Below are 23,376 nucleotides of genomic sequence, written 5' to 3'. Positions count from 1 at the left end.
CATTAAAGCCGTTTTTTAGCTTCCCCGTCTATATCCAACTTATGATTTGTACTCAGATTTTGGCATAGGTCCGCTTGATCAAATCATACAAAAACTAAACTTATCGCTTGCTTACTCTGCTTTCCACAATAATCTTCCATCATAACTCCTAACCTATTATAATATTAATAATTCGGAAGCCCACTGTCTCCGTTCATCCAATAGAGCCTTTAAAATCCCTAAATGCATTTCTAGTGCTGCCCAGCAATCTCCCATTTACAAATCTATTATTCAATGGAACAAAATACCCTCCAGTGTTGAACTAGCCACAAGTTTCTTCAAGTTGTATAAAAATATAACAAAACTTGATAATATAATTTAATCTTTCCATTATTAACCAATTTGCTTTAATTACCCATGTTTTATTCTTCTATTTTTTTTCAGTGTTACTTTAATTTTTTCTTTTTTTGGTCCTTAAAAAGTTATCTTCTAGGATCTTTATTATTATTGATGTTTGTGTTATGTTTTTTTCTCGAACAAAATTGAATTGAGTTGAATATTAGAGAATATAATCACTGTAGAGGGTTCTAGCTTTTAAATACCAAATTTTGAATTTTTTGTTTTTTGCCAGAAGAAAGATTACGGATGCGTGTTTATTTGTTTGTTTTCCCCATTCGTGATCGTATCGAATCAGAGATCATAGAAGACCAGGAGAGGGCTCATTTGATCAGAAATTAAAAGTTCTACTCCCCTTTTTAAGTGGCCAAAAAGATTGGAGGTCAGCTAGCCCCCCTCCTAGCTCCCCTGGTTCCCAAAAATCGTCTGATTAAAATTCTGAGATAGCCATTTTTTTCAACACAGTTGAAAGCTCTAATGACTATGCCTTTGAGGTAATCATGACCCCCCACACCCCCCGGGGAAAGGGCTTTACTTTACAAAATTTACTCATTATTTACATTTAAATCTTCATGTGTTATTGGGAAGTAAACAAACAGTTTCTATATGGGGGGGGGGTCTACGGTGAGAATTCTCTTTGGCGAAGGAAGTTTCTGGGGCTGAGCTTTCCAGAAAGAATTTTATAATTGTCTTTGCCGAATAAATAAAATATTTGGAGATTTTCTCCAGAAAATTGTCATTGGAGTTGGAATTGTTTTGGAGGATCTTTCCATGGGAGGAGGGGGGATTTCTACGGTGAGAACTCTCTTTGGGGAAGAAAGTTCCTTGATCTGAGCTTTCCAAAAATATTTTAGGATTGTCTTTGCTAAATAAATATAATATGTGGAGATTTTCTGGAGAAAATTGTCACTGGAGTTGGAATTTTTTGGAGGATCTTTCCATGGCAGTAGGGGGGAAGATTTCCACGGTGAGAATTCTCTTTGAGGAAGGAAGTTTCTTGGGTTGAGCTTTCCAGCAAAATTTTGCAGTTGTCTTTGACGAATAAATATAACATTTGGAGATTTTCTGGAGAAAATTGTCAGTGGGTTTGGAATTTTCTGGGTGATCTTTCCATGGGAGTAGGGCGGGGGGGGGAGTTCTGCAAACGATACTCCATAGAGAAATTCTCCATAAAAGCAACTTTTCACTGAAGGTTGAGGGATTTCTTGGAACCACTTTCCACAGAGGGGGATTTCTGATAAGATTTGAAAAATGATCAGAAATTAAAGTTTTTTTCCAATGAAATTATGGTGTGGAAAATTTTTCAGGTGGAATCTTCCATGAGAACCTGAAGGATTGTCAGCGAGGATGAAATTGTCTGGGAGGTATTTTCTATGTGGATGAGGGGGAGGGGGGATTTTATCCCACTTTTTATTCATAAGTTTGACTTTTGTCCAGATTCTTTAAGAACGATTTTTGAAACACAACAGTCATTAAATTAGAAAATGAAGCTTTTTTAAAAGCACTAAAGAACTTTACCGTGAAGTCCAGGGGATTGAGGAAGGGAAAAAATCTTTCGATTTAAAGACTTTTGTTCTTGTTAAAACGTTAAAAAACGATTTAAAGACTTTTGTTCTTGTTACTGGTTTAAAATCAAAAGTAATTGTGGGAAAACACTTAAAACAGGCACAAATAAAAATGGGTCTTCTACCTTTTGAAACATTCAAATATAGATTATTACAAACAATTTCTTTGCAGTAAAATTTATTTGAAATGTAGATCTTCTTTCACCTTTAACTTTATTTTGTCAATGGTAATTAATTTTGTTAAAGATATGGTGAATTAAAATTGTACAATATTCTAACATCAATCCAGGAATAATGATCCTGGTGCTTAAGGGAGGGGGAGAGTAATTCATCAAAAATGGACACTCCTCATCCCTAGTCAAACTGTTCATAATAACGAAATATAAAAAGGAGCGATTTAGCTCAATACTAACCAAAAGTAAAAAAAAAACAAAAACAGAATATTGATAATCCTATGTGATCCTTGATCCTATGTGTGTAACATCCTATGTGTGTAACACCAAAAGTAAAAAAAAAATAGAGTATTGATATCAATAGGTACATCAAAACAATCGAACATTTATCCTAATCCTATACGTGTAACATTCATTAAGTTCAATACTACCCGCCAATAGTTACGAGGCTGAAAAATTTGATCAACTTTAGAAAAAGGGGGGGGCGGAATCACCCACAAAAATTGATGTGCTCTTAATGAAAATCCCAGCATCAGATTCAGCATATGAGAGAACTATTGTAAGTGTTTCAAGCTTCTGTATATTACAAATATGGCTTCTTTTTATTTTTGTCAGTAGAAAGATCATGGATTTTTTTTTTTTTTTGGTCGACAGGAATGATAATGTCGAATCAGGGATACTAAATTTGATCTTGGATAAAATTCCTATTTGATAAGAATTCAAAAGTTCTAGTGCCTTTTTTTAGAGATCAAAAAATTGGAGTGCAACTAGCTCCTCCCAGGCACTTTTTTATGTCCAAAAACATCTGATCAAAATTTTGAGACAGGCATTTGATTCAGTAAGGTTGAAAGGTTCAACAACTATGCTTTGGCCCAATGGCTTTGGAGATTTCACGATTCCCCATAGTCCATAGAGAGAGAGAGCTGTAATCTACGCAGTTTTCTCATTGTTCATATATATTATTTGTCCATATATATCATATACATTGTAGACTAAAACATACAGAAATCATTTCATAAATGCGAGTTGCTTCTTCCTCAACCTTCGCTTTTTATGCAAAAATTGACTTTTTGTCACAGCTCTATATGAAAGACTGCTCAAACTCCAAGCTCTTGGAATTTGAATGAAAAGTATTTATTAAAGAACTTTAAGACTTTAAAAGTAAATTGAGTGGCTTGAGGAAGCCTCCCTCGAATAATTTCTGTTTGTTTGAAGTTTTAATGTTGCTTCTTACTTCCATTTGGCAAAAGTATCCTGTTTATTAATAATGCAATTGTACGTTAGCTAAAAAGACACTCTTAAAATCAACTTTTTTTTATAATATGAAGCTTCTAATAAACCATCAAATGTAAGCAACCTTCCTTACATACCATAAATTTTTACGAAAAAAAGTGTACACAAGTAATATGTAAGTTGTTTTTAGATATAAATAAAAAATCTTCAATTTCCTAACTCTGGTAAAGAGAAGATCTCAGTTACTCGTCAAAAGGGATGTATCAAATGCCATGCGACTTCGGGAGCTATTTCTCTGGTACAGCCAACCCAACTTTGGAAAAACGCAAGCAACAACATAACGATAATATAACCAAGACTTTAAATTTTAATAATCTCTGTGGTGATTTTGATTCGGCTCTAAGCCGTTCAATACTTTTGAAAACACCATCCTCATTAGTAATGATCTGGGTGTTAAAAGCAGGCCAAAAGAAGAGCAGGTCGTCTTCGGTTAGGGTAGGGTGATATAATAAGGAAAGAATTAAGGAAAATTGATAACTTCATGCGAGGGTGTAAAGACGGAGGCTTTGAATAAATTAAGACGGAGGAGGAACATGCGTAGCTATGTTGGCCTCAGGTGCCTTAACGCTGCCCAGTAGTATTAGTGGTAGTATTATTAAACAAATTGTTTGATAGGCAATAGAAATTAAACTTAATTTAAGTAATAATATTTCTATGAAAAAAGACTTTAAAGAAAATTTACTATTTGTGTTATACGCTAATTGAATTAAAAAGGATTAAACATCTTATATTGTAAAACTATTTAAAATATTTTGTGGTTTTCTGCTAAAAAAGCAAGAATCGCCATGTCTATGGTTAGTTTTTTTTATTTTTGGTTAAGCTTCCTTTCGGCTATGACTCTTATTTATTTTCTAGAGAAGTCAGTTCTTGAATTGTATTTCGTTGGCTTTTTCTTCCAATAAAGTTTATGTATTTACAGAAGTTTTGTAAAGCTTAGTATTTCATATGTAAGGTTTTTTGTGTCGAATGTGTCGATAGAATCTTATATGTACTGCGCTTACCGTGTGAATTTACATAATTAAATTTATATAATTAAAATTTATATAATTAGACTTTTCAGAAGTAAACACTGTGAGAGCGTTTATAACCCCATTGATACTTGTGAAACAGTGCAATCTTGTATTAATGAGTGGTTTGCACCAACTAGACTCACACATGTCATTGCAGTTGAACAAAAGTGGTGGCTTTTCAAACAGCTGATGGTGACGAACTGTAAGTAAGGATTGACTCAACTGAATAGTAACCGCACTTCTAGAAAACGAAACTTTGACAACAATGGATATGGTGAAAGAATTGGCTCATTCTACGAATTCCAAATATATAATATTCACTAAGTTCAGTTTTATTCATCAAAAGATACGAGCCTGAGAAAATTTGCCTGATTTTTTTTAATAGGGACAAGATCCCTTAAAAGTCAAATGTTCTTAATGGAAATTGCATCATCCGATTCTGCATATCAGAGAACCCTAGTCTAGAGGCTTTAAGCTCCTCTATCCAAAATATGAAACTTTGTATTTTTTTTTTCAAGAAGAAAGATCGCTTTTTACTTCTTTTTTTCTTTCCTTGGTAATTGTGTAGAACGGAAAGTCTTGGAAGATCTAGAAGCCTCACTTGGGCAGAAATCAAAAGTTCTAGTGCCCTTTTTAAGTGACAGAAAAAACTGGATGGCAACTAGTCTCCTTCTTACTTTTTTTCCCCAAAAAGAAATCCGATCTCAATGTTTAAGAAAGCCATTTGATTTAATTCTGTCATCCTGACCCTTCTTAAGAGGATTCCTTTGTCTTCCCTGAAGGCACATCCGACATGTTCTAGGGATTTTCATAATTTCTACTACTCAACCACTCAGTGGTGTAGGGTTGGCAAATTAGCCCTTCGAATAGCTTAAAACTAGGTAGTAGAATTTTTTTAGCTCTAGTACCAGATTTTGTTTCAAGTTTCACGTAGGGAAATACGGGGATTGAACAGCTGTTGAAAACGACAGCGATTACGCTATGTTCGGCTAAATGTATAAAAGAATAGGACGGTTAATCCCTGCGCTTCAAACCATTTTCCTTAACTTCAACTATATAAATGTTATACCTTTACAGATTTCATTCCTAAGATTGGTGCACGGTCGGTTGATAGGTTTTATGTCTTTGAGTTGTATCACCCCGTAGTTTTTGGGGAGGGGGCTATAAGATACGAAATTTACTCGTTGCTCACATATAGTATTTATTATTTTGAAAATTACTGACTTTTTTTTTGCGGGGGGCAGGTATTCCAAGGAGGAAATTTTATGTGGAGGGAACTTTTCAGGGGGTCGCACTTCAAGGGAAAATTTCACGCTGGTGGTATTTGCCAGAATTCCTAAACAAAATTTCATTCATTTAGCCGTACTTTCTCTTTGCTAACTCATTTTCAAATGTGGGGGTATTCCCGGGGAAATATTCACTAGTGTGGAAATTGTCGGGAAGATTTTTCCATGGGGTAAAATTTTTCGCGGGAGAAGTGCTTCATGGGGAAATTTTCTGTAGAAGAAATTCTCAATGGGGGAATTTTCTGTGGAAGCAATTTTTCACTGAAAAGGGGGATTTCTGGGAAAAAATTCCAACAGAAAGGGGTTTTTCAGCATGATTTGAAAAAACAATTAGAAATTTAAGGCTTTTTTTCAATGAAAGTATTCTAAGGAGAATTTTTTAGGCGGAATTGTTTCGAAGAAGTTTTCTGGGGAATTTTCACCAATGATGGAATTATCCTAGGGGAAGTTTCTGGTAGGGGGGGGGAGCGATTTTACGTGAGACAAACTTTTCATGGTAGGATTTTCTGTGTTGAGGGAGCTGGATTCCCGCCATTATTTGAGAAACGATCAGAAATATAGAAAAAATGAGTTTTCACAACTGATAGTAAAGAACAACGTTAAAACTAAAAACGGACAGAAATAATTATGTTTATAAGAGGATTGTCCCCTCCCTTTGAGTTTTTGTCCCAATTTTTTAAGAACAACTCCTGAAACACAAGGACCGTTTGTTTCGAATTAAAAGCTTTTTTAAAAGTATTAAAAAATTTAGTATGAAGATTGATGTATTGCGGAGCGGGCAATCCCCCTTATATAAGTAATAATTTCTCTTCTGTTTAAGTCTTCATGTTGCTTTTTACTTTCAGTTGAAAAGGCTTGTTTTTATAATTTATTGCAAGCAGAAGTGAAACCGATTTTGTAAAATCAATAGACTTCTTTGAAAACGACCTAGACATCGAGAGACTGCACTTACATTTGAGTAAGTTAGCTGGTATTGCTCATAAAAAACGAAAGAAATGGACACCCAATTGTTATTGCCTAGCTGTTATTTATTCTTTTTTGTTATAGGTATTTTTGTTCGTGTTGAAGAAAACTTTCGAAAACCTTTACGAAAGACCCCACATTTTCAACATATTTGTTGCATACAAGGAATAGATATATCCTGCCCAGAATACCGCCGTTTAGAAGAAAGATTGTTACTGAGAGAAAATAGAAATCTTAGTCTCAGCTCCGATCCACGTCATGACTGTCAAGCTTAGGAAATGACAGCTTTGAAATTTATATCTTTTTTAAGAAAAGAGTACGGAGTCAAAATCATTGCTCACAGTATTAGTAGTAAGGATTAATGGGAACCTGGACCTTGGAGGTTGACGAAATGTAAAGCAAAGGCTTGACGGAACTACCGACTATGTCGATCGACAAATTTGTAGCTGATTGTGATTCTGTTTTGTTGCCAATTATGTTAAAAAAATAACATATAATTCTAACTGGACTAGTTGGAAACGTTCGAAACTTTAACAAGTAAATAATTGTAAATTGTTGCTAGCAGTCGTAAAACGAGTGTATTAAAATCGCTGATAGTAAATTTTTTGTTGTTTTTTTTGCAAGGATTTGTTTCCTTTGATGATTCTTTAATGGTCTTTGTCAATTTGTTCTCTGAACCCCTTGTAGTTGATACTGCAAGTCCACAACTTATTTCAAAAGTGTTTTTTCCTTATTTTGGTCTGTGATGATTTAGTATGCATCTCAATATAAATTCAAATGTAAGTATAAAGCTATTTGTAATTCCTAACTTCAAATCATAAGTTAAAATAACATTTCACTTTGATTTTCCCTGACTAGACACTAGCAAATTAGATTGAAGAACAATATAAGACGTTTTCTTTTATTTCTGTTTTTAACATTCTAATATTCTGAAATTCGAGGATATTTAATAGCTATTAAAATAACATTTCACTTTGATTTTCCCTGACTAGACACTAGCAAATTAGATTGAAGAACAATATAAGACTTTTTCTTTTATTTATGTTTTTAACTTCTAATATTCTGAAATTCGAGGATATAAAATAGCTATTGTCAGATTTCGGCAATCAACACTAACAAGAAGAAGTAATAGTAGAAAATAAATTGCAATTGTCAGACTGTGAACATCTTTCTAGGAGAAAAAAAATGTGAAAAAAACCGCCTCGTTTGTTTATAGAACACATGTATCTAAATTTACTAACGACAATAGATATGTATTTGAATTGTCTTGCGTCATTGTTTGGCTCCATAAAGAAATAGGCTCCAATGCATTAATAACAGAGTAATTTTTAAAGGTACCTTGTATTTCCCTTTAAGACTAAAAGAAAATGGGCTAAATCTTCGAAGATTTATACGCTTTTCAGTATTTTATTTAATTTTAGTTATACATGGAAAGGTTTTGTGTTCTCGGGAATTATCTATGTATAGCTTACAAGGACGACTATCTTAAAAAATACCAACTCTATAATAAACAAAAGCACTGTTGTGTGAAATTAATGTAAAAAGGTATTCTAGCAAAACGAAGTACATACACTGTTAAAGATGACACCACTAGACCAAGTTTTGCACCTCCAAAGGTTCGTAACTTGCATTTTCAAAAACGTTATATGTGCAAAATAGCCTTAGACCCTAGAGTAAAAAAGACAGCAAATTTGAAATTGTTCTACATTACCTTGCGGTATAATAATCACTTAATTTTTCTTGATGTAAGCGACCAAGATGTTTCTAAAAAAGTATATGCTTCAAACACGCATTACTAACCTGAAGTCTAAAATAGCATTTTGAAAATATGAACTATAGAATTTTTTAAAGTATAACTCGCTTTTGACATTAATTTAACAAAAGAACTTCATAATATGCGGCAATCTTTTTTCAAAAAAAAACCCGAAAAAACGAGCAATAACTTTTGTTTTAAAAAGGACTTAAAACTTCAGAGGCCTTTATTTCAAAGGCAAAACCTAACGTTATTTTTTTTTTCATTAGAGTCATTATTTAGGGCCACATAAAATATATGATTTCAGAAAAACAAGGCAAAATTTTTCAAAAACTCTAATGTCAGAGAAATAGAGTTTCACATTATTTTCGGGGACCTCTTAATTGTACAGTACAAGAACTCTATAATAAACAACTGTTTTAACAAACACTGCTTAAAAATCTCAATAAAATACCAACTTGTGGTAAAAGAAAAACTCTATTTTTTGCATTAAGGAGAAAAAGATGAGGATATTTAACCCTTTCAGGACGGATGGTTCCTTCTGGCACCATGAATAATTTTGATTTGCATCAAATGATCACGTTACGCGGAGATAAATGCCAGGTATTATATGCCAAGAAAATCCTTATTAACCTGTATTCTTATGAGACACTTAATTTGGCAATTTACAATTGATTTGGTAGTCTTAAATTGTATACCCCCTTATCAAATCATTTTGCTGTGAGTGATGTTGGCTCGTCCCCTGGCCTCATCCCTTGGCCTTTGATATGTGTTTCTATGTCTTCTTTAATGAGGTTAGTAGGGTCACAGCCGCGGGGACAGACAATGTCAGTACAAAAGTGTTTTCCTCTATTATTCTAAAACAGAAGAGTCTTTGAAGGTGTTTTTGAATCTAAAAAAAAAACTGTGTCTTAAAGATCACTTTTAGTTATGCACGAAAAAGTTGCCAGTAAAAATCTTTGATTTAAGAATGTTTAAAATATTTTTTATTTATTTACAAGTAGAAACATTCTAATTAACCGTTATATAATCGCCAGGGTAAGATAAAAATTTATTTTAAACACATTATCAATTTTTAAATTGGAAACTTTCTGTTTTTAAAGCTTCGCAGTTAAAAATCTAAATGAAATTTAAAATTAAGAACTTTCTGTGAAACTAAAAACTTTCTCTATTTTCTGCTTTTAATTTAAATAGAAGTGTCTGAAAATAACCCTCAATTTCTGATATGTACACCCTTTCTTAGAAGAAACTAACAGGCAATATAACCGTTTAGAACAACTTAAATAACAGACACAAACATAGATAACTTTCAGATAATGCAAGTAATTAGCATACATGTGAACCATTTAAGCGGTGCAACACTGTCAGGAACTCAGGATCAACTCTAAAACAAGGTCAGTAGTTGAACGTCCTAAACACATATTGGAATATGAAATAATTTTGAACGATCTAAACAACGTTGATAAAAAATGAAGAATGACTAAGCTTATTTCGTGAAGTTAGGTGCTATAAATGCCTATTCGAAAATGATAAGTCTAGTTTCAGTGAAGTTTAGATGCTCATAAATTTTTTTGTTTGTGTTCATGCAAAATACTTTCTTGGTTTCCAAAGAAAAGCTACAAAAACAAGTGAGATTTACGAACATCACACGGAGTCAGTGAGAAAATTCGTAAATCAGGGGTGAAATTATGAAAATATTATTTATTTTCTTTCTAAAAATAAATAAACTTTTACTAATCAATAAAATCCTTAAGGCAAATAACAAAGAAAAGGCAAAAGCTAGCCTCTAACATAAACGATAATGCGTTTAATGATAGCATGTTTTAATAGTTAATGTGACTGGATATTATTTGGTCATATTTTTGGGTATTATTTGGTGTTTGGTTATTGTGGTGTTTGGTTATTTGGTGCACGAAAGAGTCACATCCAACCTGGCTATGATTTTCTGCTGAAACAGTAGTATCCTCGATTGCATTCTCCTCTTTATTTGCTGTTGGAACGGGATTAGTAGCCAGAATTGCAACAACGTTTTCAAGTTTTTTTTTCTATTTTTGTCTAATCGTGATACTGACATATCTGGAAGGTCCCTTTTAAACTGGAATACAGAAATAACCCTTAAAGAAAGCAATTCAGGCTACATTGCATTAAAAAAAATCCTCCAGTAAGAATAGATAAGATAAGAATACAATAACGTATGATATCATATCAATACAGACATTAAAATTTGTCTACTGTTGGCTTACGAAATATTTGTAAAAAAACGGTGCATATACGCTTGCTATCGGAGAAGGGAGGGGGATCAGAAAGAAGTTACTTGATAATTTGGTCAAGAATGAAAAAAAAAACTTTTGGAAGCGGCCCAGCCACCCCCCCCCCCCCCCCCAACCGAGCCTGATTGAAAACTGACAAAAGTTTTGCTTTCAGTTTAAGAGAACGTTGGTACAAATTGTTTAAAATAGCATTTCTTTTCCACATTTCAGAATTCTCTAGAAGCAAATTAAATACTTTCAGTTTGTTGTAAGGATTTGCTAAAAATCCATTTCAGTACCCCTTCAGTTTAGCCATTTTGCCTGCAGCTGTTATTTTAGAATTGGATTGAAAATAAAAATTTCTGTTCAAAAATTTTTGATGTAGTTTTACTACATTAGCTTGCTTTTTTGGATCAGTTTAATAAATTGGATCACATTTTTCAAAACATTTTTGCAAATTTAAATGTCTCATAAATTCATTTCTCTATTCATACAAACTGGTCAATCCTTCCTCTGAATAGGCCCTATGTTAATATATCTGTTCCTTTAAAACCTGTAAATTGTTTTTTATAAATTAAAAAAAATTTAAATTCTTGCTCTTTCTTCGAAGATGGCACAAGCAATGCTCAATTACCAAGATTTTATATACATTTGCGAGAAATTGCTGAATATAGTATATGATTTCGGTGGATGATCTTTGACTAAAGGATAAAGCAAAAGTATTTGTTGGTTTTAAGAATGTCTGGTTTTTCTAACACACGAAGTGTCTTTGCGGTGAATTCTAATGCACTATTTATTTCAAATAAAATATGGAGCCGTAATATACAAAAATTATTGTTTAGACTTGCGATGATAATTCTCTGTCGAATACAAAATACAAAGGAAGCCTTCCAACATTTAAAAAATAATAACTTTGACCTGGAACAAAAAGTGCATTTCGGGGCACAAAAAAAAATATGGTTTTCGGGCCAGACAAAGTGTCTGCAGAAAATTTGAGTAGCCATATTCAAATAAAACATGTTGTCGCGAAAATTGGAGGCTAGTTAGAAGTTGTCACCAGTACTTCAACTTGCTTCAACATATTACCAGTGCTTAATGTAGGACAGTTGCGTGACTACGAGTTAGGAATATTTGCATGCCAATGTTGGAAATCTGTAAGTCCTGATGTTTTCTTGGCTATTTTAGTGGCAATAGGCCACTACATAGTTATGAGATTCGTCATGCTGATAATTTTATTGTGCGACATAGAAGTGGAACCACGGCTGGTTCCCCTACCAATAATTACCCTTTTTTACTTTGAAAGATTCCCCCTCCGAATTTTCAGCGCACCTAGACTAAATTATACGTATGAAAAATACTGCCAATCGATAGATTGATTATTGTTGAGCAATATCGACTGAATGGGTACAAGGTGGAAGTTTAGATGTATTTTATAACAGTAGTTCGAATTCGAAGGAATTATTAGTAGATGTTTAATTTTATTAGGATGGGTCATGGTGTGCTGATAATGAGTATGAAAATTTAAGAGGGAATATTAACAGGTGCTTTTCTGTAGGTTACAAATCTACTGTGCATCGAGATGAAAGGTTTTTGATCTTGCAAAAAAGATAAGGAGAATTGAATCCATTGTTATAAATCGATTGATACGACCTTGGCAAGGACACAGTTTTTTTGCAAACATGCTTTGATTTTTGGAAAATTATATCATCAATTATTTTCAGTGTAGATGATGTAGCATGACTTTTTAATTCACCATTTTTATTTCATCATACAGGCAGAGACCTGGTAAAAACTTCTATGGGACTAACCCTTTGAAGCAAAAGACAAAACTAATTGAAAAGATGACGGGAAATTAATGGCCCGTGACATTCCATGGCCCGTAGTACTTCCTGGACCATGGGGTTCCATATCCTGCGAATAACAATGTGCTAGGGCAATCCCAGCCTTTCTAGCAATCCATTCCGCGTGTATTATCATTGCCTCGTGGTACCCTGTAGCCCATACCTCCCCCTAAATAAATTTATTGTCTATATTTTACTTCTTAAATAAAAAAAATCGGTGAAAGGTCGTGTTTAATGCCATTTTTATTATTTTCCCTTGTTCCCAATTACTCGTTTATTGTGTGTTTTGTATTAATGAAAATAAGATAGGATTCACTGCTCTGTTACCATTCCATGCTTCTTTTTATGTTCTTTTCAAGCATAGATTTACAAAATGTGCTTTAATATAATCAAATGTTTTGAACTGTAGCTTGCTAATTCTGTTAGTTCAGAAGCTGAAACGTCCAAACTTCCCAGCCTTTCAACTTCAGAACGACCTAAGGTGACAATTTGGGCATCGTATTGTATTTTGTGATGGTGGTATCATGTCGAATGTATAGAAAACAGCATGTAGACATAATAACTATCAACACAAACTAAATTTCTTTGGGATTCATGTTTAGGGGCTGTAATTTACTCTAAACTAAGATAAGATTTACTCAAAATCAATACACATATAATAATACACTTTGCTAATCCCCCCAAGGCACCTCTTTTTGTAAATTAGGGGGACATATGATTTCAATTTCAAAGAACAATAGACTATTACTTACTGAGAAAAAAATAAAAAAAAGTATATATATAGAGTAGTCACATGAATGGACAGATAAGATTTATTATTCAGAAAAATAATCAAACAGCCTTAAGGTATAACGTAACTCTTTTGTCTATACAATATTCCCAAATCAAAAAGGTTATATTCATACCCTTATACAATCCACAGATCAAAAATCGAGTTTTACAGAAAAAAAAATCACCGAAATTAAAAACTGTTGCCAACAATTCAACACCAACCAATTCTAACTCTTGCATTTTTCGTTTCGCTCCAAAGCTATTTTTGAGTGATTTCAGGCTCTTCTTCGAGATTCATACCAATTGTTTTTGCAATAGCATCTTAATATTAAAATTAATCAAAATAGCGGCTACTATTCCTGAATTAGCTATAAACCACAATTGTTTTTTGCTAGATAGTTGTTTCTTTTTTTTTAAATGTGAGTTTAAACTTTTGGTTGTTATCGACTGTTGTTTGCTCTTTGCTATATTGCAGCTAACGCTGCAGCCACGTTTGGTTTTCAACGAGTCCCACAAGTATTAGGATTCCAGTAACCTAATATAAAATTTATCTTAATCACAACTATTTCCGTTATTAGATTTTACGAGGCTATGCAGCACCACCACTGATATCTTGCATTTAAACATGTCTTAGAGCCCTCCTCATTTATCACCAGTCATACTCCCTGCCCTAGTGCCTCAACCTTCCTAGCTGAATAAATAAATCAGTATCACATGGTCTGATGAACTCTGCCCCTCGGATATGAGTATCCAAAACTATTAACAAGTCATATTTAAAACACCAGACTTTGTTTGTTGAAATATTAACACGTCAGTGATAGAATATATGAGCACAAAATTAACCCTTTCGTGGCAAGAAAAATGTTCAGACTCTCTTGAGGTTTTAACTATGTGCAAGTCACTTCTTGTCCTGAGAAAAGTGTTGGCAGTAAATCATGATTTATTATTGTTTATATGCTCTGGGAACTGATCTTTGGTGGTATAATAAAGAATTTGGTTTGTAAACTTTCATTTTATATTTTGATATTGTACAATTTTATATACTTTAATTTGATAAACAATACCATAAATTGGTTTGCAAAGCAATTTTTTTTGCTGGTACGATACGGTCTTGAATTGACTACAGTGAATTAAGCTATAGTCAAACCTTTCAAAACATTTGGACAAATTGGAGAGAAAACTTTGTCCCCATATTTTATTAAATTGACTGTATTTCAGTTAAAGGTCCAAGCAATCAAACTAAACTCATGCAAGTTTCCTGTAAAGTATTGCCTTTTAGCTTTAAAAAGAACGAGAGCACTCATTATTTTCATTTAAGTAGGAAGCCATCCTGACTTTTGTTTTAAATACATTTGAAAAATTTCAGAGCAGTAAGTTTAATAATCGCAGGATAACTTAAAATTATTTCTAAAAGACATAAGAGTGATCAAAACAGTGAGAATGGTCCCGCGCCGTGGTAGTTGCGCACGTACCGCGCATATGTTTGGACATATACTCTATTTGAGTCAGAATCAACCTTTTTGGGCCTTAATTTTCACTCGCTAAAGATGTCAGCAATTGCTTACCCTAGTGAGAGAAATTTATTTAAAGCTAAGTGCTCATTGTGCTGATTTTGCCTTTTCTGAGAAGTGAGCAGGAAGTTGTAAAAAGAAGAGGAATTCCACATTTGAGCACTGAAAGGATAAAGTAGTTTAATTGGATGGGAGAAAATTCTTCATAAATTATGGATAATAATCTTTAGAGTTTGAGAATTGACAGGTTCAGTGCAGGTCCGTGCTACCACCTATACCGCATTATGCAGCAGAATACCGTAATTTAGTGATAAATATATCATAATTTTCTCAGGCATTAAGTAGAGCCATAAAGTTGCTTTATGGCAGAATTTATACCAATTAATGTCAGTGCGCGGGAAACTAGCTTAATATTTCCTCTCAACTTCTAATGATAGATGGAAGGTTAATATGAACGCGCCGAGAATTAAAACTAGCAAGACGAACTTGACGAAAATTTGGCCTCAAACATCATATAAAAAAGAATTCTATCCATGGTAAAGTGGTGCCAGGTCTTGTTAAGCAGACCTATAACGTATATTCTACCTTGGTATTACAAACTTATTCTCTTAGATCAATCTCATCAACTTTCTTAGTTTTTTACCACTAAGTAGTTTTTTGATCAAAAGTATATAAGAAGGTCAGGCAATGTAAGCTGAAATTCATTTCCCTTTTGAAACTCGAGAAGTAAAAGCTAAAACCTGATTTTAACGAGAGATTTTTAGTTTTGCAGACGGATTTTTACGACTTCAAGACTTCTAAGGGATGTCTAACACGTGGGATTTATAGTCAAAGAGAAAAGATAATACCCCATTTTCGCTGTTGAGCAAAAGAATTGAATCCGTGTTGTTTTTTTTTTTCATCTTGATCAACGGGATCCGTAGTTGAATAACGAGAAGGGGTTGATTTTTCTATTAAAACTCCCGAGTTCTCTTTTGAAGCTTACGAATTATTCAATAGCCCCTTCCCCTTTTCTTCTAACATAATAAATAGTAAATGGAAACCAAAAGAAAGTCTAAATCCTGATTGTCAGATCTTATGTAATCAAATATTTTATTGATAGTTCATGATTACAAGCCATAATCTAATAGAGAATTTCGGATTCTCGAGGGATTTCGAAGTAAGATTGTTCAAAAGGCTGTCTTACGATTAAAATTTATGACAATCTAGTAAGACGGAAAAAGTAACAGACTAATTGCACAGCTGAGTATAACTACTTAATCGGTAGATTTTTCTGTTTCGTTTTTATCGCTATCAATGGTGTGTATTTAAATAACGACAAGAGGGGGATTTTTCCTCTGAATCCTATGAATTCTGCTCTGATGTATAAAGTTTTCCAATCCTCGCTCTTCAAGTTGTCTTTTTGTAGCACATTAAATGATAAACGGAAATAGATCAAAATCCATTCTACTTCATGTTTGTCATATCATAGGTAGCGCAATAGTGCTACTTAAGTAAATAATAATGGCGGCACAACATTTTTTTCTGACCAAGGTACTTTATATAGAAGGAGTTGAAAGGAGCTCATTCAATTGGAAATAAAAAAGTTTTTGACCTTTTTAATAGTAAAAAGCGACTTGAGGGCAACCAGCCCCCCCCCCCATTATCTCTCCAGACACATCCTATCACAATTATATAATAGGCATTTTGTTCAAAATAGTTGAAATGTCCAGTAATTACGTCTTTGGGGACGTCAATTCCCCCCCCCCTTAGTCCTCAGGACAAGGGCTATAAGTTATGCTAGTTGCTCTTTATTTACATATAAGATTTTATGGAAGGGGTGGTCGTATGAACTTCGGAGTGGGTTCATTTGATTGGAATTCAGAAGTTCATTTGTCCTTTTTCAAAAGTCAAAACTAATCTAGTCCCCCCCCCTACATATTTTTTTTCTTCCAAGTGCATCTGATCGAAATTTTGAGGTAGCCATTTTATTCAGAATAGTCAACAGAGCATATACCAATGGTTCCAGAGTTGTCACAACCCCTCAGATCGGGGGGTAAGGGTTGTAAGTTATGTCCTGGAGACATACACGGCTATATGGAAGCGGTGGTCGTATAAGCTTTGGAAGAAGTTAATTTTTCTCTTTTTTTTTTAGAAACCAAAAGTGATGGTTCTGTAACTAACCCCCTCCCCTCCTCCACGCTCTCATTTCCAAAAATGTATCTGATCGAAATTATGGGGTTGCAATTTTGTCCAAAATAGTCCAAAGAGCATGAAACAATGCCTTCAGAATACAAACAATCCCTCAGAGCCCACGAGGAAGGGTTGTAAGTAATGCCCCGGAGGTATTTAAGATTTTTTATTGAATTTGAAATATCTAGTGCCCTTTTTATGAGCGACATTATTGTCGGGCAACCCGTACCTTCTCCCCTCAACTACACCCATCATTTCCCAAAACACATCCAATCATAATTTCGAGACAGCCATTTTCTTCAGCATAGTTGAAAGGTCCTGTAATTACGTATTTGGGGATTTTACCCCCTAACCCCTCAGGGCAAGGGCTATAATTTAGGCAATTTGTCCATTACTTATGTATAGTATATATTATTAAGAAATGTGGGTGTGCTTGAACGTTTATTTTTCAAAAAGACGAAGGGCATTCAGGTGAGCCTTTCCGAGAATGTGAACTCAATCAGAACATGCTGTGTGTATATGGGTTTTCAGAAGGGGCGTAACTCAGAAATGACAGAGTATATTAACTTAAAAATTTTAGGAAATAATAAGGGAGATGATAAATTGACCAAAAGGGAAATATTTCCGCGATACTACTACTGCTCGGACAACTACTATTGCTGCTGAAAACACTGCTTCGGTAGCGAGTACTACCAAGGCTGAGGATATTGAAATGAATACCTGAGAAATTTTTAAGGGGAAAGTTGAACTAAATCAAAATATTCTATGTGCGTAAGGTTACTTCAAAAGATGTATCAACAACACCTTAGTAGCAGCTTATAGTATCAAGATCAAACTCCTGGGGCATCATGAGAGAGGGGGAGGTTCAACTGACCAAAAGGCAACATCTACATGCTACTAGTGCTTTTAATGCTACTGCCTTTACTTCTACAGAACTTTCAGAGAAGGCTTAAAGGGGAAGATCAATTGACGAAAAGGTAATAAGTGCATGTAACTGCGATTGCTACTAAATCTGCTACTGATACTACTACTTCTGCTGCTAAACTACTCAAATTCAACGCTAAACATTCAATTCGAACTAATTCTAAGGCTAGGAGTATTAAGATGAAAACGGGGTCAAAAGGACACAACAGCCATATTTTTGGAAGGGTTTACCATATTCCTGAAACTTCCATATACCTGAAACTTCCAGAGTATCATCATAGGGATTTTTTATCTGACTAAAAGGCAACATGAACATTTTACTGCTGCTATTGATACTGCAGTTACTACTGCTACTAATACAATAACTACTTCTATTGGAACTACTTGTAAGGCTAAGAGTATTAAGATGAAAATTTCAGGAAATATATGAATATACAGGTTACTAAAAAGGCAAATTGGTGTTGTCATCGCTACGGCCATTTACATCAAGTTCAAACTTCCAGAAACTGATGAGGGTGATGCTCAACTGACCAAAAAGATACATATTTGTACTACTGCTATTGCTAGTACCAGTGCTATTAAGTAACAATGGTTTTATTTAAAAAAAAAAAATATATATACATCATCGATTCCCTGAAGCAATGCTTGTGCGGGAGAAAACCCACCTAATAAATCAAAAAACCAAGAAACCAAAAAAGAAAAAAAAAAGAAAAAAGAAAAAAAAAAGAAATAGAAAAAAAAAAAAAAAAAATAATTAGAGCTCAACTTACCGGACCCGAAAACCAACGAACCTCCAAACAACACCCAACAAAATTATAATAATTATAATCATATTCAGCTGCAACTAAACCCTCCTCAAAAACAAAACTTAAGTGGCGTGGAATAATCCATTCAAAATATACACATCAAAACAATGGTTCTTTAGCGACTTACGAAAATCCTGCAAACCCCCATCATTCCTCAAATCCTCTGGCAAACTCTCCCAAACTAACGGAACAACATGGCGAATTGAAAACCTAGACCTAGACGTGACCATAGCTGGTCTTCGCACCAACTGAGATGATCGTGTCAAATGATCGTGAGTAGTAGACGCAAGACTAAACATTCCTGAAAAACATGATGGTAACTCCGAAGCTAAATATTTAAACATAAACAGAGCATTATAGAATACACATATTCCTGCCAACGGTAGAATTTTATACTCGCGGTAAAGATGCCTCACCGATGCAGATAGGTCAATTTGATTACCATAAAGAACTCTAATTGCCATATTCTGTGTTACGCAGAGCGGATGGAGGTGAGTTACGAATGTTTTCGACCAAACCATACAACAGTAAATGAGATATGGGTGAACCATAGAAAAATACAACATTCTCAGAATTACACACGGAAAAAGATACCTAAGTTTACGCATAATACCAATATTACGAGACAATTTGCTGTTAACAGATGCAATATGGTCTTTAAAACTAAGGCTTTCATCAATTATAACACCAAGGTATCTAGTACTAGTAGATCTTACAATAGTATGGTGCCCTACTTCTATATTATTAATCCATGGATAATGTCCAGTAATTCTACCATAAATCAAAAAATTCGACTTATTATGATTCAGTTTCAATTTATTTACTCGCATCCACTTTTCAATCGAAGAAATACCTTGTTTCAATATAGTCATCAAATCATTTTCAGTTCTAGCAGCTACGGTGAAATGGGCATCATCAGCAAAACATGGTAGAATTCCTTTAGTACCGTAAGTATCAAGGTCTAAAGAACAAGACACATTACTTGAAGCTCTACAAAGGTCATTAATATAAACCAAAAACAACAAAGGGCCCAAAACTGCATTATTACTGCTAACAATGTTATTAGTAATAAAACCAAATGCTGTGACTACTATTACAACTGCATCTAACGGTATGAAGGTGAAATATTTGGGGAATATTGAGGGGGAAGGTGAACTGAATCCAAACGCACTGGTTGTAAGCAAGTTGTCTAAAGGGGGTATCAGCAATATCTTAGGAAGAATTTGGTGTGTGAATTTCAAACTTAGAGGGCCTGTTTTTAAACTAACCAGAGGACAATATTTGCATTCTATTACTACTGCTTTTATTCATACTACTTCTACAATGCTATTACTACTGCTACTACTACTACTACTAATTCAAAAGCTAAGACTACGGCTATTAATCCTACTGCTACTACTGTTGCAACTGATAGTACTACCACTGCTACTAAGGCTAAGGGCATTAAGGTGAAAAAGTTGGTTAATATTGAAACCGTATTGAACTGAATTAAAACACAATGTGTGCATGCAGGTTGTCAAGAGGACTTATCAGCGATTCTTCAAGAATGGCTTATGCTATTAAGTTGAAACTTTCAGCGTGTGTTCTGGGTGATGTTGAATAAAATCAAAGGTGCTATTTGCACTGTGTTACTAATGCTACTACTTCTGCTAAAACTGTTGCCACTACACAGGCTAAGGGTGCTAAGGTGAAGCTTTCAAGGAATATTCACGCGGATATCGAACTATATCAAAATACACTGTGAGCATAAAGATTGTAAAATAGTGACACAGAAATAACTGAAAAACAAATTTAATTATTAAGTTGGACCTTCCAACGTAAGTTCTAGCGGATTTTGAACTAGGCATAGTACAATGGAATGAATATTCTATTAATGCTACTGCTACGATTGGTGTAACCAATGACACTAAGGGTATTAAGGTTAATATTTTAAGAAACATTTAGTGGGAGCTATAATTTGACAAAAATAAACTGTCGGCATGCTGGTTTTCAAAAGAGCATATATGCAATATAAAATACCACACAGCACTATCATAGATAAGAATAACATATAAACTTATAAAGAAATTGATCCGATTGGGAATTAAAAGTTCTAGTGCCCTTTTTAAGGATAAAAAGTTATTTGAGGGTAAGAACCACTCTTCCTAAGCCTATTAACTTTTCAAACACATTCAATCAAAATTTTGAGATTGTTATTTTGTTCAGTGTAGTTGAAAAGCCGAGCGACTACGTTTCTAGGAATATTGGCAATTTCAACCCCACCCACAATTAAATTATTTACCTATTATGCCTTAGAACTAAATATTACTTTAAAATTTCATCAATTGGTACTGAGTGTAGAATAATAGGCAATGACACATCTAAGCATTTAACCAAAAACGACTGAGGGTATTAAGTTGAAACTTTCAGGGTTAGTAATATTACTACTTCTGCACTTTAAAATTTAACTAAATCCAAAGAGAGTAAGTATATCCAGGTTGTCATAGAGCGTAGATGCATTTTTTGGGAATACTATTAAGTTTAATTTTTCAGATCAACTTGAGATAGTATTAAACTAAGTTAAACAATGCTATTTATTCCAAAGATTTTAAAAACGTGAATGTTGTAAAAAATTGTTGAAAAACATTCTCCAACGTACAAACAGCAATCCAAACTATGGATTCACATAAATAAACAAAAATATTTAAAATAAAATTATAATCCATGACAAGCTATGTCAATAAAAACGAATGGAAATTAATTTAAAAGTTTTTTCCACAGAATAAGTTTTTAAAGAAAAATAAAGAGTTTCATTAAACCAAAAAAATGAACAGAAATAAAGTCAAATATCTTCCAAACTCAGAACTATCAAAAATAACATTCAGTAAATAAATGAAACCAAATCGAACAAAAATTACAATAAATAATCGAGTCAAACTCAAAACGAGTAGAAATTAACATGAGCACCGCTAACACCCCCTATGTCTTCTGAAGACCAGAATGCAGTTTGTACTTCTATAAAATAAAACAAATAAATGATTGACAGTTCAATATACATAAACTTGTATTTGTTCCTAAGAGTCTTAATAATTTTTGGTTTAATAATGTGAAAACATTCAGTATGTATTTTGTTATCAGTAAAGTGCAAATTATGTTCTGGCTTAAATCCTTGGAAGATAGCCAATGAGCTGAATTTGTGAGAAAACAGCAAAGGAAAGAACATAAAACTTTTCTAGTAACGGCTTATGACCACCCAGTAACAGTTTAGCTTCTGAATAATTTGCTTCCTGATTTAGATTTGTGGCTTCTTTGTAAGCGTTAGAAAACTGATATAGACGTCCGTATAACTGTGCAATATGAAACGCACGATTGAACTAACTTTTGAAAAAGATCCTCAGAAGTGACCAAGGAAGAGTGTGGTTGAGATTTCTTAGAATATCAAAGTTTCTGAATACCATTATTTTATTCAAATCATCATATAGCTTCAAAGACAAATTTACATGAAGAAGGATGTCGTAGACAAGGGTATGGCCTTCCTTTGATCAACAAAAAGACCCTTTGGCCAAATGAATATCGAATAGTAGAGGAGAAACCTGTGACAGACAAGAAAACACTCACAGACTAGATCAAGACACATTTAGGGCAAGAGAACTAGTATCACAATGTTGAATACAGGATTTTTATTTTGTGGGGAAAGTTATCAAATTGTCGTTTCATTGACCTTTATTACATTTATTTTGAGTATATTACTTATAATTATGTTTGAATTGGACACATTTTTTTTTTCACTCCCCTGAGTACAGCCTGTATTTTCGAACCAAGTGAAACCACTCTCGCAGAGATTCACTAGCTTTAAGAAGGGTGCTAAAACCTTAATTAAGCCACTTTATAAGAAAGGTGATAAAAGTGAGTGCGGTAATTATCGAGGCATTAGTCTGGTCTCTGTAGGTAGTAAAATACTTAGTAATATGATACTTTTTAGACTTAGAGATGCCGTAGACAAAGTTTTATAAGAAGAGCAGTGCGGTTTTAGAAAAGGTAGAGGATGTGTCGACCAAATTTTCACTCTTAGGCTAATAATTGAGAACTGCCTGAGTTTTCAAACACCTTTGGCCCTCAGATTCATAGATTACGAGCAAGTCTTCGATTCTGTAGATAGAAGAACTTTAGTAAAGGTTTTATCTTTGTATGGTATGCCAGAAAAATAGATTAATATGATTACTGCTATGTACAAAAATACCACTGATGCGGTTAAGGTAGGAAATGAAGTTAGCAGTTGGTTTTGTATTAAATCAGGAATTAAACAGGGTTGTGTTCTATCCTCCTTTATATGGATCATATCGATGGACTTTGTCTTAAAGAGCACCGAAACGACAATGGGACAACACAGAATCAAATGGGGAGGAAAAACTCTCCTGGACTTAGATAATGCTGATAATCTATGCATCCTAGATGAAAGTGTGAGCACAATGAATGAAGTTTTAGAGGTTTTGCGAGTTCAGGGTGTTAGAATAGGTATGAAAATTAATGTTAAGAAGCCTAAGTCACTAAGGCTCGGAATAAGTGAAGATGAAAGGGTGACGTTGGGTAATGAAAAGATTGATCAGGTGGGCAGCTTCACTTACCTTGGTAGTATTATTAGTGAAGATGGTGGGAGCAGTGAAGATATTAAAAATAGAATTGCCAAGGCTCAGGGTGTTTTTTC

General features: G+C 33.9%; 1 protein-coding gene across 1 annotated transcript in view; it reads left to right on the top strand.

Moving 5' to 3' along the window:
- LOC148948040 (uncharacterized) overlaps positions 1–23,376 on the top strand; it is a 183,430-nt gene that overhangs the window by 80,523 nt on the left and 79,531 nt on the right. Inside the window, exons 8-9 of the mRNA XM_089096069.1 lie at positions 6,750–6,929; positions 8,220–8,281. Of these exons, the coding sequence (XP_088952195.1) occupies positions 6,750–6,929; positions 8,220–8,281 (242 nt within the window). The remainder of the gene's footprint in view (positions 1–6,749; positions 6,930–8,219; positions 8,282–23,376) is intronic.

This window comes from Artemia sp. Qi Xiang Cuo, chromosome 10 (genome assembly GCF_049724085.1).
Source record: "Artemia sp. Qi Xiang Cuo chromosome 10, ASM4972408v1, whole genome shotgun sequence".
Lineage (NCBI taxonomy): Eukaryota > Metazoa > Arthropoda > Branchiopoda > Anostraca > Artemiidae > Artemia > Artemia sp. Qi Xiang Cuo.
This window is presented reverse-complemented; position numbering and strand designations above follow the sequence as displayed.